This window comes from Penicillium psychrosexuale (genome assembly GCF_028828465.1).
Source record: "Penicillium psychrosexuale strain IBT 29551 chromosome Unknown utg000002l, whole genome shotgun sequence".
Taxonomy (NCBI): domain Eukaryota; kingdom Fungi; phylum Ascomycota; class Eurotiomycetes; order Eurotiales; family Aspergillaceae; genus Penicillium; species Penicillium psychrosexuale.
Window position 1 is genome coordinate 429624 of NW_026643187.1, and position 16626 is coordinate 446249.

The following is a 16626-nucleotide window of genomic DNA, read 5'->3' on the forward strand; positions in this document are numbered from 1 at the left end:
CCATAGCAGCCATACCACTTGGGGTACCCATTGCAGTCTTCTTTCCAACCTATCAATACAAGCAACATCAGCCCTGCGAAAAAGGGACGAGGAATGACCGAACAAAAAAAGTCAAACGCAGAAGGTAATCTAATTTACCTCGACGATAGCAGGACCAGCAAGAATATTGTCATCAGTGGCCTGCTTGTTGCCCTGAGTGAGGACGACATAGCTCTGTCCGGCAACACCCTTGGGAACAGTGACGGTGAACTTTCCATTACCCATGGACTTGAGAGGAGCCCAGACTGGACCGGTGACGGTGATGAAGGCGGCGCTCACGTCACTGGCGCTCGTGTTGAAGCCGCTGCCAGCCATCAGGTGCACTTGCGAGCCTGTCATGACGGCATCCATCGGGCTCATCATGAGCGAGGGGAAGGCCTTCACGGGCAGCGCTCCGTTGCTGGAGGGACACGAGACGATGAAGGGGGAGGCGACGGTGTACACCTCATTGAAGTCGAGGGGGTTGTCGAAGGCCTGGGCGAAGGGGACTTCACCGAGCGCGGCGCGCAGGTATGCGCTGTGTCGGGCTTCGGTGGTGAGGATGCTGCCAGCGGCTGTCAAGTAGGTGTCGCTCATGATGGAGGCTGCGGCTCCGAGGTAGGCGCTGACTCCGACACCTGGGAAGGTTATTAATGGTGATTCTTAGTATGATTGGATATATTCTTACCCTCGAGAACACTGGCAAGGGCCAGGAAGCTGTTGACATCGGTGGATGGGAAGTTGTAGGTGCAGCGGGCAACAGGAGAAGCGCCGGCAGCTAGATAATGTTAGTATATTGGTCTGTAGTTTGCAGTTTGAATGACAGAGACATACCCTTGAGTGCGGAGGTCAAGAAATCAACGTGCTGCTTCTCATCGGAAGCAACCTCCTTCAAGTTGGCATAGAAAGGGTCCTTCATGCCGGCCTTGAGGAAGTCCTTCTGGGTGTAGTTCTTGAGACCCTCCTCGTAGAAAGTGGCCTCGAGATGCTCAAGGGTAAGAGCATAGTTGAGCACGTCGGCTAAAGAAGAAGCACATTAGAGAAGTCATGCATTGGTTGGGAAGTGACATACCGTCGCTAATAGCACGTGTCGAGACAGGGCCGGCGTTGGCAAGACCGATGGCAGCACCGGTGAGGGCAAGATTGGTGAACTTCATTCTGTGGAATAGTAGAGCTTCGATTATATCTTGGATTGGAAGTCTGGGTCTAAATGAAGGATGATAAATCTATTTCTAAGTAGAGGGACATGTCTTTTATAGCTGCCCTGCCGGCAATTTGGGGATCTGATGAATGGACGCCTGCTTTGAGCTCGGGCATTAGAATTGCCTGGCCAAACAGAAACTAGTCATTCTTTTCCTTGTTTTGTGGCTCATATTGTTGACATCCCAGGCGCAAGACTGAGATCGGCGGTAGAGGTTTCAGATCGAGACAGAAAGGGTTAACGGAAGACTCGGATGGGATGTCAACAATAACTCCGACAGAAACTAGAGGAGGATCCAGGCTCCACGCGATATCATCTGCAGGAACCACTATGGATCAAGCCGGGGCAGCTAGGGAAGTTTTCCCAAGTCGATCATGCTCAAAGCGGAATATAATGCCATAGCTTTGCATGGTTGATAACTTTATTGAGTTCTGGGGCTTTTAGCTGCATGGCCGGGGGTCAGGACCGAGAGCGAAAGCGGGACCGAGACCGAGATTAAGGCGGGAGCGAGACCGAAATCGGGGCTCAACTTAGAACTATGTGTAGTCCTAACAGGTCTTATTCCACATATCCCTTTTTCTTTTGAAGTTGAACAAGAATAGGTGGCCGCTCATGCGACCTTTGTCATTGGCGACATAATACTCTATTCAGCCTGAGATTATATAAACTTGGACTTGTAATGTTTTATACCATTGTGTGACTATCTTTTCTCGCACAGTCAACTACCTATATAATCATTGAATTTCATATGATAACACCACACACAAAGCTTTTATAGAGAACCAATAACATTCCCGTTCGTGATGCCGTGCCAATAGCGTTTACCTTATACACCGTATACAAAATACACGAGAGGAGCATTGTACTGGAATCAATGAACGTATTGCTTATAATTGTTAAGCTTATATATAGTTGTGCATATATTTGCACGCAAGTCTGGAGACTACGGGATAGGCATCAATCGCCGTCTGCGAGCAATTACTTCATTCAATTCACCCCTCCCCAATCATATACCGGAGTCATCCTCTTCGAATGTCCCCGGCCCAGGCCAAAAGGCGTTCCACTTGTCGCACGTTTCACGGATATACGACGCGTTTTGGTGCGTAGCGGACATTTGCCCTGGCTGCTCAACAAATTGGATGCCGAGGGACTCGCTCGAGTGCCACATGATGTGGCAGTGGGCAAGCCATGTGCCGGGGTTGTCCGTCTTGAAAGCCATGACCATATAGCCACTCTCGGGCCAGGTAGCCGTGTCGCGGCGCGGAGGGTTCTTCAGGTTGAGGGGCGACTTTGAGGTGAAGTTTCCCGGGCCGGTGCCGAGGATATAGTAGTCGTGACCGTGAAGATGCATGGGGTGCGACCTGTTGCGGCCCGAGTGATCGTTCCAGACGAAGTAGACCCACTTGTTGTTGGAAAAATTCTCGAGAACCATGTACTGGTCAGGGAATTTGTTAGTATCGTCGAGAAGGAGTAGGTTCGTCGGTGCGGACCAATTGACCCAGAGGTAGTTTTCGTTGAGCGTGAACAGGAACTCCTTGGGCGCGGGAGGGGTGACGAAGCTGAGGTTGAGCTGCTGGATTTGGTCGGGCTTGCCGACGTCGAGGGGGACGTGGGGAACGAGACTCTCCATGGGTTCATCACGGCAGTTGTCGGGGTACGTGTTAACAGTGGTCTTTGTCTTGGGGTCTTTCTTTGAGGAGGAGTCGTAGCGAATGATGCCGAGGGTGTTGTTGGCCTGCTGGTTTGCACAGCACTTCTCCTGCCAGTTCCCGCTGTGGAGATTTAGCTACAGGGATTTGCAGATGAAAAGGGACCACTCACCGGAGCCAATAGTTGTTGACATCTGCGTTTGCCTCGACAATGATGTCGTACCGTTGACCCATGCTAATTGCGACCTGAAAATAGTGAGTACGGAACACCGAGTGGACAGGATAATGTACCTACATTGTCAGTATTATAGGGAACTATGGGTACAAAGTCCATGGCAATGACAGTGAGGGTGTGGTTATCAATGGAGAAACGCATGTTGGAGTAAACACCGGTGTTGATGAGGCGCATACGGTACCTCTTCCCCTGCTCAAAGTGCCACTCAGCACGGCTTGTACCACCCACGCATCGAGGATTCTTGGTATCACAGGGATATATATTCTTGCCGTTGATGAGGGAACTATCCAGCGAGGGAGGCAGCTGAGGAGTTGGTGGTTTGAAGACACGGTCGTACCACCACAAGGCGAAGAAGGACTCGTGCGCCCAGTCTTGCAAGATGACAGTTCCTAGATCTTCGTCATAGTCGGCTGTGGCAGGTCCATGAATAATTATGGGACCTTGAAGTCCAACGGAGTACTGCATTGTAAAGTGGGAATGATACCAGGTCTAGATATTGTGAGTAGCGCATCTGCATAGATTGAATTGAACTTACTGTTCCGTAGTGTTCGGCATAAAATCTGTAAGTATAGGTCTCCCCGGGTGGCTACATAACGTTAGACAGGACTTGTATTTTAGTGATGGACATACTATGGGGCACTGGGTGACACCAGGGACACCATCCGCCTCATTGTTGTTCAGCTGCCGGAAGCCATGCCAGTGGATAGATGTGCCATTCGCCTGCAGCTTATTTGTGACGTGGATAAGAACTGTGAAGTTGTGAGTGAACGGTCTGGCTTTGAAGGGTGAATGAGCAGTTTACGTTCGTCACCCCAATCAGCCTCGATCAGAGGTCCTGGAATGGTGCCGTTGAAAGTGAGAGCTCCAATTATGTAGCCCTGATGGAATTGGTCAGTACCGACGGATGCTAAAAGAGAGATATAGACACACATCTGGAGAGATGGTTCCGTTGACGACATCAAGCCAGTACTCCCTAGTCACTCCAGTACGAGGAGAGTCCTCATAGTAGTTTGTGTCGATGGAGTAGTTACCCCAGCAGCCTCGGGAGTGAAGGCCATTCTGGCATCCTTTGGGCAGATTCGCAGGGCTTGCGTTGGGAGTGGTGAAGTTTGCAAGGGGATAAGGCAGGTAATCGGTGGCATTTTTTAAGATCCCGCCAGAACCTGGAGTATATGTACCGCTTGGAACATAGGCCGAAGCCAACGCAAGCAAGCCTACAAACACGTATACAAACTTGAACGTCATGATTATGAGAAGCACTGTTCTTGAAGGGATACTTGACACTCAATCTATACTAATGGTCCTCCAGAGAGCTCTTTAACTATGCCTACTATAGTTACTTGAAACCTGCGTTGTGATGATATTGTTCCGGGGAGGACTCTAACCATAAGGGGAAAATCTAGGACTTAATAAGGGCCTTGGAAGGGGTTTCCGGAGCACGTGTCATCCTTATGGGGGTTTGTGGTTCCCCAGTCCTCCTTACGGTTGTTCCGGAGGCAGTAATACGAGGGCTCAACTTCGGCCGTGCAGGACTTCCGGTCGTCAGCCAACGGCCAATCGCGACTATGAAATGGTTGGCTATTTCTGCCTATTGCTCACTAAGTTATAACTAGCATTAAATACCGGTCGCATTTAATCGATTTGATACTATCAACCATCTGGCATTAAAATGCCCTTTCCAGAATTAAATCATCTCTACTCCGTATTATTAGTGGTGGTATGGAGTAGAATTAATTCAAATAAGAGCAAAACTTGCACCTTTACGTAACTATGTTCAGGATAACTAAGTAGGATTTAACCCCTTATCAATGAAGCAGTTGACGACGAAGTAGTTGATATGACAAAAGTGACTTAATCATGTTAGTAATTTACATATAAATTGCAGGTACCTACTGTCCTACTACTATTGTATGGGGGGTATACAAATGAGGAGGCGGTAAGGAGTATCGAGACAGGTACTTAACCAAATTAAGAAGGCGGTACTGAGGTTTTCGGCAGGTGTCGCCCTACGGAGTAGTTACCATACCTAAACTAGCAAAAATAATGGAATACTAATTTTCTGCCAGCAGAAATAGCTAATCATTTCAAAGTCGCGATTGGCCGTTACATAGTCTAATGTGAGAATGTGAGTATTCTGTCTACACTTCTAGTCATACCAATAGAATTTGATCCGTTAATGATCAAAACAATATGCATAGAGTCTAGTCTCCTCATCTCAAACGCAAATAGCTATTGTGTCAAACTCAGTTTCAGCCTACACGTTCATCATATCAAAGGCCCGGTCGGCTTCAGCATACGCATCGTAGCCGTACAGCCAGGGCTGAAAAGTCGGGCATGTCCTATAGGCCGCGGACGATGATCAGTATTACATATTCCAATAATCATGAGTGCAGCGCAGGGGCGTCATACCAGCGGCTACTGAAGGCAGGCGTGGGCTCGCTGGCCATGGCTGCGGCGAAAATGGCGTCGCGCTGTTGCTGCGCCTCCCCATCGGGCATATGAAAGGCTTCGCGCTTTGGGGGCGTGAGCTCCGTGTCAGCATATGAAGGCGCGGTTGGAGACAAACGCTAATAAAGGAGCATACCTGCTTGAATGTCTCGAGCGCAATGGTGCGGCCTCTCTCCTTACGCAGGTCTTCGTATATCCTAATGGCGCGGGGAACGTCGCCGGAGTGTTTGACATGGCCAAGGAGGCATCCGAGTACGGCACCGTCCTCGAGGGAGGAGTTGGCGCCTTGGGCGAGGTAAGGAAGCATTGGGTGGCATGCGTCGCCGCTGGTGAGGTGTCAGAGAGGCCGTTGACTGATATTCAGAAGCGGACACATGATGACTTACGCCATCACAAAGTTCCCTTGATCGTTTCCCCAATGGTCGAGCGTGGGACCTGCCGATTCATCAGAGGCAAGTTTGTGGCGTTTGGGATGTAGCTTACAGTGCAACAATCTCCACTTATCCACGCTTTGTACACAATTAAGAAACTTGATCAAACTTTTTGGTTAGCTCATCGTTTGTGGAAAAGTGAAGTAGGAATTTTACATTGGATCCCACCCTGCAAACAAATTCTTCATCTCATCGAGGTCGCCCTCCGCTCTGCTAGAGTCTTTCTCAAGATCATCAGGCGAGAGCAGGACTAGATTGAATTGCTTCCCGCCCTTCACAGAGTAGCCTACAGCGTGAGAGTAGGGACCGATCCAGAAATTAACGGTAGGTTTTGACACCCACTGCACAAGCTCCGGGTCTTTCAAGTCCTCGAGGTTCAATATGATGCGCCAGGCGAGATCGCCGGTCGGGCTCGGAAGAATTGGCTTCTGCATGAAGAGGTTCCTGCTACGTGACCACAAGCCATCTGCGGCCAGAAGGATGTCGCCGCAGACTAATTCGCCCCCCTTCAGTGTGACTGTTGCCGTGGAGAAGTCGATATCGACCACCTCAGAGTCGAGTCGGATCTCAACACCAAGCTCGATTGCGCGGCCGACGAGAGCCGTCTGTAAGTCTGCCCGGTGGAGATCCCAGAAAGGCGCGTCGTAATCATTCTGAATTTTCTCCTGAAATCTCTGCTCTTGCGCGAGCACGAGGCTGCCGTCGTACCGGCGCACAGTCAGGGACGATGGTGCGGCGGCCCGTCTTTGTAGCTCATCGAAGAGACCCCACCGCTTCAGAAGGCGCGTGGCGTTCGGTGTGACCTGAAGGCCGGCACCTACCTCCTGGAGTTGCGGGACCTTCTCTAGCACAGTGACGCAGTGGCCTTCGAGACTTGTAGCTATTGATGCGGCAAGGCCGGCGAGACCGGCGCCTATGATCACAAGATGGAGCTGGTATGGCTCGTCCTCATTGTTGATTTTACTGAGCATGGCTGCTTATGGGTAAACTATAATCCTGATAATTGAATGGAATGGTGAAAGAAGAAACGAGAGGGCAGAGCGGAGGCAATAGCTATCAATGATCGAGGCAGTCGACAGAGGGCACACCTAGACCAGGGCTTCCCCACGCAACGGACCGAGCTTGCCGGGATAGCAGTACTCATATTGACAGGCTGGAGTTTTTCCTCTCAAACGACGCCTGAGCTGTGCAGAAGTCTCCTTTTGGTAACCCGGGTGCCATCACGCTTCTGTCCGACTCCTAGGCTTGAAAAAGGAAGGGAAGTGAGGCGGTTTCCGTTTTACAATACGAGACTATATATGTATTTCAATAATGTATCTTAAAGGTATTAGAATACTATCTCAATGGTATATGTACGAAGGTATATAGCGGCCAACAGCCGGATGCCTGATTTTACTGGTTTTATAGCCTAATTGGGACTAGCTCTTACCAGTTTTAGACCGCCTTTGACACCGCCATCTTTTGTAAGTGACGGAAAAACGGTGGTAAGGCGATTGTATATGTGGCAGAAAAATCTCAATAAATTCTCTAACTCTCTAAAAATGACAATAGTCCTAAAACATGACAATCTTGTGGACAACTTAGTAATCAAAACAAACAAAACAAAATGAAAGGATGTTTTTCGGGCGAAAAACTGCGGGACTGGTTTTTCGGGCGAAAAACCATCCTGGTCAGTCACGTGACCCAACTGTATCAGGAATGAAAAATAACAGTATTCATCCTAGATTCTGACAGTAAGTACTCCGTACGCATTGAAAAGATGAAGCTGTTACCATGGGCACTTGGCCATACCGGAGCTAGAGGATACGGAGAGTTCGAAGTTCATACGGTCGGTAGAAATGGGGACTTTGTATTGAAATCTAGGCTTAGCTTTCTAAACGTTTTAGGCCTTGGTGTCAGTGGTATCAGTGGCGCTATCAGCTTTTCTCCGGGAAAGTACAGGACTATGGCGGGGATAAATGGCTTCATGTTTCAACTTTCAGGCCGTTCTCAAAAACTTTGGTACTCTGCTTACTAGTTAGTAGATCTGTCATAGTAATTCAGGTATTTTAATTTCCTGCCAGTCTACAGTGACTGTTCATAAGTTTTAACACCCCTAAAGCCCCACCCAAATACCGCCTTCCTATACAGTCTACACCGCCGTACAAAATGCGCAGCAAGCATGGGAAATGATTGATCCAGAGTACCTAAAGCATCTCTGAGACAATGCTTCACCGAATACAGGCTATTATTGACAGTCAGGGATGGTATACGCCATATTAGTAGATACTAGTTTCAATTTATGGAGTTTTAGACTGGCAGAATATTACATAATCTAGGGGTGTGGGGCTAGGGGGTGTTAAAACTTATGAACAGTCACTGTAAAACTAGTAAGAGCTAGTCCCAATTAGGCTATAAGACCAGTCCACTATACACCTTCGTAGTATATGTATCATATCATGTTGGTATACCGCACAACACTCCGACTAGCAATACAAGGTAGAACTATTGAATTAGGGAATAGCAAATCCGCTGCAGTTTTGCGCAGCCAATTTACCAAAAGTCCAGCGCCGCCCTTCTTCTCTTACTCCTTGGAGGAACAGAGTCTTCCCCAGGTGCGTTTGTTCTCTTTCCCGCCCTTCCGGATTAGCACGATCACCTTGGTCTAACCCGATTGGGTAATATTATATATCTTTCCTTTCGCGGTTGACAATTGCTCCAAATAGACCCTAGCATGACCTTGTGCTCGGATGACACCACGATCGATGATAAAGCGTTCGTGACCATGCTTGTATATATTGCAGTCCAGGTCTTGTTCAAGCCCTCTTCTGTCAAAAAGAAAAGGCTCAGTACAACGTTTGAACTATGTCACTTTTTACACCCGTCTTTGCCGGCCTTGGCTCCGATATCCTCTTCTCAAAGCCCAGCCTCGACGCATCGGCGCGCGATGCGTTGCTAGCCGAGTCTCAGCTCCTTTTGCAGGCTTGCCATGCTATCTTCCACGCTGAAGTCTTCTACGCAATGCGCTCCGGCATTCTCTCACATGAGATTCACCTTGAGGACTTTGACACCCCTGCCAAACTGCTATCCCCCAAAGAACACTACTATGGAAATGTGGTAATTCAACACGTCGCCCTATACCTATCTCAGATCCTAAGATGCCTCGGTCAACTACCACAGCATGGCGAATTGCTTGAGGTTGCTGGCTTTTGCGCTGGCCTCCTCCCCGCTGCCGTCGTTTCTACGTCTCGCAATCCAATTGAGTTTCTGTCTCGAGCTCAGGACCTCTTCTATGTCTCTGTCTGGCTCGGGATCCGCAGCGAAAGTTATCGAAGGTCTTACCTGGCCCTTAACGACTGTGAGCCAACCCTTCCTTGGAGCGTTGTTGTCGATGGGATCGATGCCAAAGGTGCCCAAGAAATAATCGCCGCCTCGACACCGCAGGTAACCGCCATGTCCATTCATCCGGTTCGTTACTGGCTTGTGCTGACCATTTACAAGATCGTCGACCAAACTGTTTTTGTGACTGCTTTCAACTCGCTCAATTGCGTGACCTTAAGTGGGACTGGCGAACAACTGCAGAAATTCCTTTCCGACGAACTCCCTTCCAAGTGCCGCACACGAACAACCAACGTCCGAGCGCTTTACCATGTCCACAATAGGCTTACTGCTCTCAAGGAAAACATATACGAAGATCTGAAACAGCGATGCTCGTCGATGTTGACGTCTGTAGGTTTTGTTGCCCCATTGCTCTCCACAATCGATGGACAGCCAATGAACTACATCGAGTCAGAGCCTCTAGGTAAGCGCCATTCTCGGAACGTACATACTCTTTCTAAGAGCTGCATCCTGAATGAACATTCCTGTGCACCATATGTCGCTCCTGTCTTGTGGCCGTTCCGAAACTAACTTATACTCAGGTACTATCATCAACGCCATCTTGGATATGATAATGCTTCATCCTGTAGACTGGGTCTCGGTTCAAACCTCAATCTTCGCCGGTGTACAAAAGGCTTCTGCCTCCTCTGAATTCGGGACGTCCATTGAGATTTTGAACATGGGACCCGGTTACGGCATGTCAACATCGGCTTTCCAATTACCAAGCAACGTAAAAATACGGGATGTGACTTCGCTCCCTAGGGCTCTCAAATCATACGGCGAAGCTTCTAGACTGGAGCCAGACGATATTGCCATTGTGGGCATGGCAGTCGACCTCCCGGACGCGTCCGATGTAGACTCATTATGGGCAAATTTGGTTGGCGGCGTGAATTCATGCTCAGAGGTCTGTCTAAATCTCGGCTCGATTGTACAGTCACTTACCTATTCGCTGAGCTCATAGATACCGGAGTCAAGATTCCACATCAACGACTTTTACCACGCAAAGGAGTTGAAGGACGGTAACGCTAATCGTACCCTAAACACTAGATACGGTAACTTCCTTCACAACCCCTTTCAATTCGATAATGGCCTCTTTGACATATCCCCACGTGAAGCTCGCTCAATGGATTTGCAGCAGCGTATCATGCTACAGACGGCGTTCAGGGCACTTGAAAATTCAGGCTACGTGCCGGACTCGACACCTTCGAACGATCGTGATACGTTCGGTTGTTGGATTGGCAATGCCACGCTGGATTACCCCGCTAATATGAAGAACGACATTGATGTTTACTACAGCCCAGGTATGCTTACACGAAATTGCTCTGTATGAACAAACCGTTGTTCTAACGTGAGAAGGCACACTGCGGACCTTTCAGAGCGCACGCATCTCGTATGTCTTTGGGTGGAGTGGACCGTCCATAACATTGGACACGGCTTGCTCGTCTTCTATAGTCGCTTTGCACCAAGCTGCCAGATCGATCATTGCCGGAGACTGCCGCGCCGCGCTCGTTGGCGCCGTTAACATAATCACAAGTCCCGATGTAGGTTCCTTCTTTCGTGGTATTTGGTCCCGCTAACGCTTCTAAGATGTACCTTGGCCTTGATCGTGCACACTTTTTGAGCCCATCGGGTCAATGCAAAGCGTTCGATGCATCTGCCGACGGGTATTGTCGTGCTGAAGGGTGTGGCGCCTTCGTCATCAAGAGGGTCAGCGATGCGATATCAGACGGGGATCGAATCCACGCAATCATCAAAGCTGTGGAAATCAACCAGAGTGGTAACACGCATTCCATTACGCATCCTCACGTCCCTACACAGGAAGAGCTGTTCAAACACGTTTTCCGGAAAACGAGAATTGACCCTCACATGGTAATGTCATCTGGCTTTTAAATACGTGTATTTACTAATATAGCATTAGATCACTGCGATAGAGTTACATGGCACTGGGTAAGTCTCCACTGTCAAATAGAGATGGAACGTCGATGTTAACTTTCGACAGTACCCAGGCTGGAGACCCAGTGGAGCTGGAGAGTGTGCGGCGCGTTCTCTGTCAGGAAAGATCACCGGATAACCTCCTTCACTTGACATCCATCAAAGCCAATATTGGCCACTGCGAGGCTGCTTCTGGCGCTGCCGGACTGGCGAAACTGGTCCTTATGATGAAGCACAACCACATCCCCCCTCAAATTTCCCTCAAGGTGCTGAACCCACGCATCCGAAATCTTGGAGATGATGGCGCTGTCATTAATAGAGAGGGAGTACCATGGCCACAAGTCGATGGCCAGCCACGTATGGCGATGCTAAACAACTTTGGTGCCGGAGGATCCAACGGAGCGGTCCTCTTGCAGGAGTACATCCCAGCCAAGCAACCAGTGGAGTTAGGAAGTGATAGCCCGCTCAGCTACGTCTTTGGATGCTCTACTAAGAGCATAGCTTCTCTAACAAAGCTTCGTGATGGATTTATTTCATATATTATGAACAAGGGCAGGTTTGACTCGCTCCGAGACATTTGTGCAACAAGCACAAGCCGGCGCCAGATATATGATATGCGCATTGCGGTGGTCGCAACCTCCCATGATGACTTGGTAGAAAAGCTCCAAACAGCGATACCTCACAACATATCCGAGTCAGCGGTCAAGGAGCCGAAAGCCGTCTTTGCGTTTTCTGGCCAGGGGTCACAGGTATGCCTGGAACCTTCCCGCCACACCGGTTTGCATGACTAACACCTTAAAGTACATGGGCATGGGTGCTGAGCTCATGGGAATTTACCCAAGTTTCGCAAAAACAGTCCGGGAATGTGATGCCTATCTTAAAGAACGCAACTACCCTGGGTGTGTCCATATCATCAGCGCTGCCGACACTGGAAGCGAGCACCTCACGGAGAGTGAGAAGCTACAAGCGTTCCAATCAGCGATTTTTGTCTTAGAAGTTGCCCTTGCGGAACTAGTTATGTCGTGGAACATTGTTCCTAGTGCCGTCGTAGGACACAGGTGAGTTTGCTTTTTTGTGTGTGTAGAAATGCCCATTGACCATCAATTATAGTCTCGGAGAGTATGCCGCCCTAGTTATTGCTGGAGTTCTTGACACTTTCAGCGGGCTCGGTTTGGTCGCTCATCGTGCGAAGTTAATGATGGAGCAATGTCAGCTTCAAACTACCTCCATGCTCGCTGTCAATGCTAGCGCCGGCACTGTGGAATATTTGCTCCAAAGCTCGGAGGCCTTCTCTGGCCTCTCAATCTCATGCGACAATGGCGCAAATGATTGCGTTGTCGGTGGCCTGACCCAGCAGCTTCAAATCCTCAAGGAGTATATTCGTGAAAACCTCAAGGCTAAAAGCAAGCTGCTTGATGTGCCCATGGCCTACCACTCCAAGGCAATGGACCCTATTCTCTCCGAGCTTACCGAATTTGCCTCCACTATTGATCTAGGCCGACCAAATATTCCGGTGGTCTCGAACGTTCTCGGACGTACCGTTCAAGCCGGCGAAATTGTCTTCACGAAAGAGTACTTCGCCTTGCACTGTCGACAGACAGTGAACTTTCACAAAGGACTTCAACAATTCTTCACTACCAACACCGGATCAACGGCTAAGAGATGGATTGAGATTGGCCCACACCCATCATTGCTGCCTATGCTGGGTACGTGTCTCGACAAAACATCGGTCGACCTTTTCCCTACTCTGCGGCAAGGCAATTCACCTTCGAATACCATGGCACAACTTTTGTCTAATTTATATACAACTTCTACCGGCATCGATTGGCGCAAACCCTTCAGTGGTATGTCAAAGCCGCTTCTAGTTGACCTCCCTGGCATTCCATTCTCCAAACAAGAGTTCGGCATCCACTATCCATCCGAAGCGGCAGCGAAAAAAATTGACGCCGAGGCTGTCCGACCCGTCATTAGAAGCGACAGTTTCATCGCCCAGACGGTAAGCCAACCGACGTTGGATGACAGGTCTGCGATTTATGATACGCCGTTGTATCTCTTGAAAGATTTTATCACTGGCCACTTGGTTGCAGAGCACGCCCTTTGTCCAGCTTCGGTATATCATCAGATTGCACTGTCGGCAGTGAGAGACCTCGAGCCTGAATCCGCGGTAGCTCACATCTGGAGTTTGTCTAAGGTGACCTACGTTGCACCATTGTTGCATCATGAGGAGCCCGCCACAACGGTAAGTTCTGCTTCTCTTCAATCTGCGTGATCCTCCAAGTCATTTATCGCTAACGCTTGTTCAGGTGAGAGCCATCTTGAAGCCACTTGACGACTCTCGCGGATTCTATGAGTTTGATATCCTTTCTTACGACAACAAATTTGGGCCAAATCTAGGCACATCGCACTGCAAGGGAATCTTGAAGCGCAGGTCAAGTCCGGCGCTGCAGAAAAAGTACGCCCGTCTTGTGCCTATGCTGGTTCGGAAGACGGAGCACATGGTTTCAAACACGACACGAGGCTTACAGGAGATGCTTATGAAGAGAGCCATGTACGAACTAGTCTTCACCCGTGTGGTAACCTATTCTGAGCCATACCAGCGAGTGAAGTCAATTCGGATCGATGGAGCAAGTGGAGATACCCACGCCATCTGCCAGTATCCCGATTACCGAATTGGTACGTCTGGTCTGCCTGCTGCGAACGCCATTTTCATGGACGTCTTGTTGCATGTTGCAGGCTTCGCTGCCAACATCAGGGTCGGCACCCATATTCTGTGCATGTGTAAGGAGGTGGCATCTGCCACTGTCCTTCGAAGTTCTCTTGCTCCCGGAGACATATTCGAGGTCCATTGTAAGTAGTGCGGCTCACTATTTGTTTAGAGCGTAATCTAACATTCTAGGCACTCTCAACAACCTTGCCAGCCAAGGTTTGACGATTGCAGATGCCTATGCCATTGACTCCCAAGGAGTTTTAGCAGTGTTCAAAGGCATGGCATTCCAGCAGATTGAGCTCTCGAAGATTGGCAGGGCTCTCGCCATCACCGCAAAAAAGCTTTCAGGCGGCTCGGCCCGTAAGGCTGAAGTCGCTGCCAGCGTGCCACTCTATGCTCTCTCGGATCAGGGCCCAATCAAGATTGCAATGCCTGCTGCGTCTGGTCCGACAGTAAGGGCAATGATTGCCACGACTTGTGGAGTTCAACTATCGATAATTTCCGAAGCTACAAGCCTCGAGAGTCTTGGATACGATTCCCTCATGATGATCGAGCTGCAGTCTGAGATTGCGACCCAATTCCCCCAAGTCAGTACCTCAGAATTGGAGGACTGCCGGAAGGTCGGAGACATTGAGCGAGTCTGCGCTGTTCAAGTCCCTCTGTCTCCTCCAATCACTCCGCCCCCGGGACTGCCGACTGGCTCAACGTCTAGCGTCCCCAACACACCCCCTAGTATGATGATTAGGCCAGTCAACAAGAGCGATGTTTCTACAATCATCGCAGACACTTGTGGGACTAGTCCAGACAACATTTCGTCAAGCTCGGATCTCCATCATCTCGGCATCGACTCTCTCATGATCCTGGAACTTGAAGCTCGCCTCGAGGAATTTTGCAAGGATAGGAAGACCGCCTCTGCTGCAAACCTCTCAAATTGTCGCACAGTTGGCGACGTTGAAAGATTGGTATGTGCTCTGCCAGAGGCCTCCTAGATGTAAGCTGAGTCCATCGAGCAAGGTTCGTGCTTGGCTAACCCATGTTCAATTATAGCATGGCGTGCATAATCAAGTCCAAGGGGTAATGAAGTCTTCCTCGCAGAGCCACTCGCGCAAAGACTCTGAAATAAACGAAGCTCTTCCTTTCCCGCGTCTGATTGACCTAGAGCTAGATGCCGCCATGGTGCAGAAGGTGACACGTGCGCTCAAGCTTTCTGAACAGCCTGAAGTCATCAAGAGCGGCCCGTCTGTCAGCCCCCACTCTCTCCCACTGTTTCTGATTCACGATGGTAGTGGTGTGTGTATGCAGTACCACCGTTTGCAATTCCTCGACCGCCAAACATATGCCCTGCACGATCCCAAGTTCATCGACACCGCAGATGGTTGGTTCAGCCTCCGCCAGATGGCTGAAAGCTACGCGCACACAATCCGTCACACTACTAAAGGCCCTTGCCTTGTCGGCGGTTGGTCTTTTGGTGGCGTCGTCGCGTTCGAGGCGGCAAGGATCCTGATGGCGACGAACCACGCCGTGAAAGGCGTGGTCCTCATCGACTCGCCACCACCATTGGATCATCAGCCTCTCTCCGCTGATATCATTGAAACCATCACCGGTGGAGCAGAGATCTCGTCTCATGCAATGGGAAAGACCATCCGAGAGCTTACGCGTCGGAACTTTTTGTCATGCGCTGCCCTTCTCGGCGTGTACAAGCCTATGCACTGCTCTGATTTTCCAGCACCGCCAGTAGTCTTGCTCCGCTCCGTTGAAGGCTGGCGGCGAGACGGAGATACTAGTGACCCGCGAGGTGTTATGAACCCGAATTCCATTGAGAATGCATGGCTGCAGGACAGATCGGACGTGAGAACCGCTACGGTCGACTGGGAGGTCCTGACTGGTACCAAGGTGCGCTGCTTCGACATCCCAGGTAACCACTTCCGGGCCTTCGATTCGGAAAACATCCGTGAGGTGTCGAAGCGCGTACTGGAGGCGTGTGCTCTGTTGGAAGGTCGATTTGAGTCGTAAAGTGGGAGACTGTGTTGCTGGCTTGCCTTGTACATAAATGGTATCTCTTCATATTTATGCGCCAATGTATTCGATTATAATCAATCCATAATGGATGCCCGTACAATTCAGAGGTTGTAATTCAGAGGTCGTAAGCTTTTATGTCGAACACCGAGGTGGAACTTTGCAAGTGAACCTGGATCCCACGTTGTCGACATGTCCATTGAAACTCTCGTAAATAACTAGTTATGGATGAGTTTATGTTATAGTTACCAGTAACCAGCTCAGGGGAAGAATGATTATGTATTAGACTAGCTACCGTAGCCGCTTCTGAAGGGGGTGCTGGGTCACGTGGTACAGTGGGTACATTAGCCTGGCCCAATATTTTGGAGGTCCTAAATAGACCGTCCTTTTATACCGCCTTCATATTGAATATACTGCCGCCGACCTCGAGGTGTTTTAAACTGGCAGAAGCGGCAGAATCCGAAAGACGGTGAACTCAGGTACATTCCTTTGGCCCAATATTTCGGAGGTCCCACTGTAAAAATTACAAAATACCATATTGCTATCTTTCTACTCTGTAGAGCCCTTAACAGAGAAGCTGCGAATTCGTATCTGCTCAACTCCTTGTAGGATTTTAGAATTGTGATTCTCAT

General features: G+C 49.6%; 4 protein-coding genes across 4 annotated transcripts; 1 reads left to right on the top strand and 3 right to left on the bottom strand.

Annotated features, from left to right (window-relative positions):
• Positions 1 to 129: 129 nt before the first annotated feature.
• On the bottom strand, positions 130 to 1175 carry N7518_001307 (ferritin-like domain-containing protein; the record flags this gene model as incomplete). Its single annotated transcript, XM_057182235.1, has 4 exons — positions 130 to 656; positions 707 to 796; positions 853 to 1038; positions 1091 to 1175. The coding sequence occupies 4 exons, from the start codon at positions 1173 to 1175 to the stop codon at positions 130 to 132; spliced, it is 888 nt and encodes a 295-aa protein (XP_057043685.1).
• A 1050-nt stretch (positions 1176 to 2225) lies between these two features.
• N7518_001308 (laccase 2) lies at positions 2226 to 4348 on the bottom strand (the record flags this gene model as incomplete). The annotated part of the gene is made up of 7 exons (XM_057182236.1): positions 2226 to 2991; positions 3041 to 3114; positions 3164 to 3592; positions 3639 to 3689; positions 3734 to 3852; positions 3906 to 3981; positions 4034 to 4348. 7 exons carry the CDS (start codon positions 4346 to 4348, stop codon positions 2226 to 2228), a joined length of 1830 nt encoding a protein of 609 aa, XP_057043686.1.
• A 1009-nt stretch (positions 4349 to 5357) lies between these two features.
• Positions 5358 to 6953, bottom strand: N7518_001309 (FAD binding domain protein; the record flags this gene model as incomplete). The annotated part of the gene is made up of 5 exons (XM_057182237.1): positions 5358 to 5442; positions 5513 to 5616; positions 5688 to 5877; positions 5938 to 6060; positions 6151 to 6953. The coding sequence occupies 5 exons, from the start codon at positions 6951 to 6953 to the stop codon at positions 5358 to 5360; spliced, it is 1305 nt and encodes a 434-aa protein (XP_057043687.1).
• Positions 6954 to 8826: 1873 nt separating this feature from the next.
• Positions 8827 to 15991, top strand: N7518_001310 (polyketide synthase; the record flags this gene model as incomplete). The annotated part of the gene is made up of 12 exons (XM_057182238.1): positions 8827 to 9763; positions 9882 to 10243; positions 10301 to 10640; positions 10696 to 10880; positions 10927 to 11208; positions 11258 to 11286; positions 11339 to 12020; positions 12073 to 12329; positions 12382 to 13510; positions 13575 to 14118; positions 14168 to 14940; positions 15026 to 15991. 12 exons carry the CDS (start codon positions 8827 to 8829, stop codon positions 15989 to 15991), a joined length of 6486 nt encoding a protein of 2161 aa, XP_057043688.1.
• Positions 15992 to 16626: the final 635 nt, after the last annotated feature.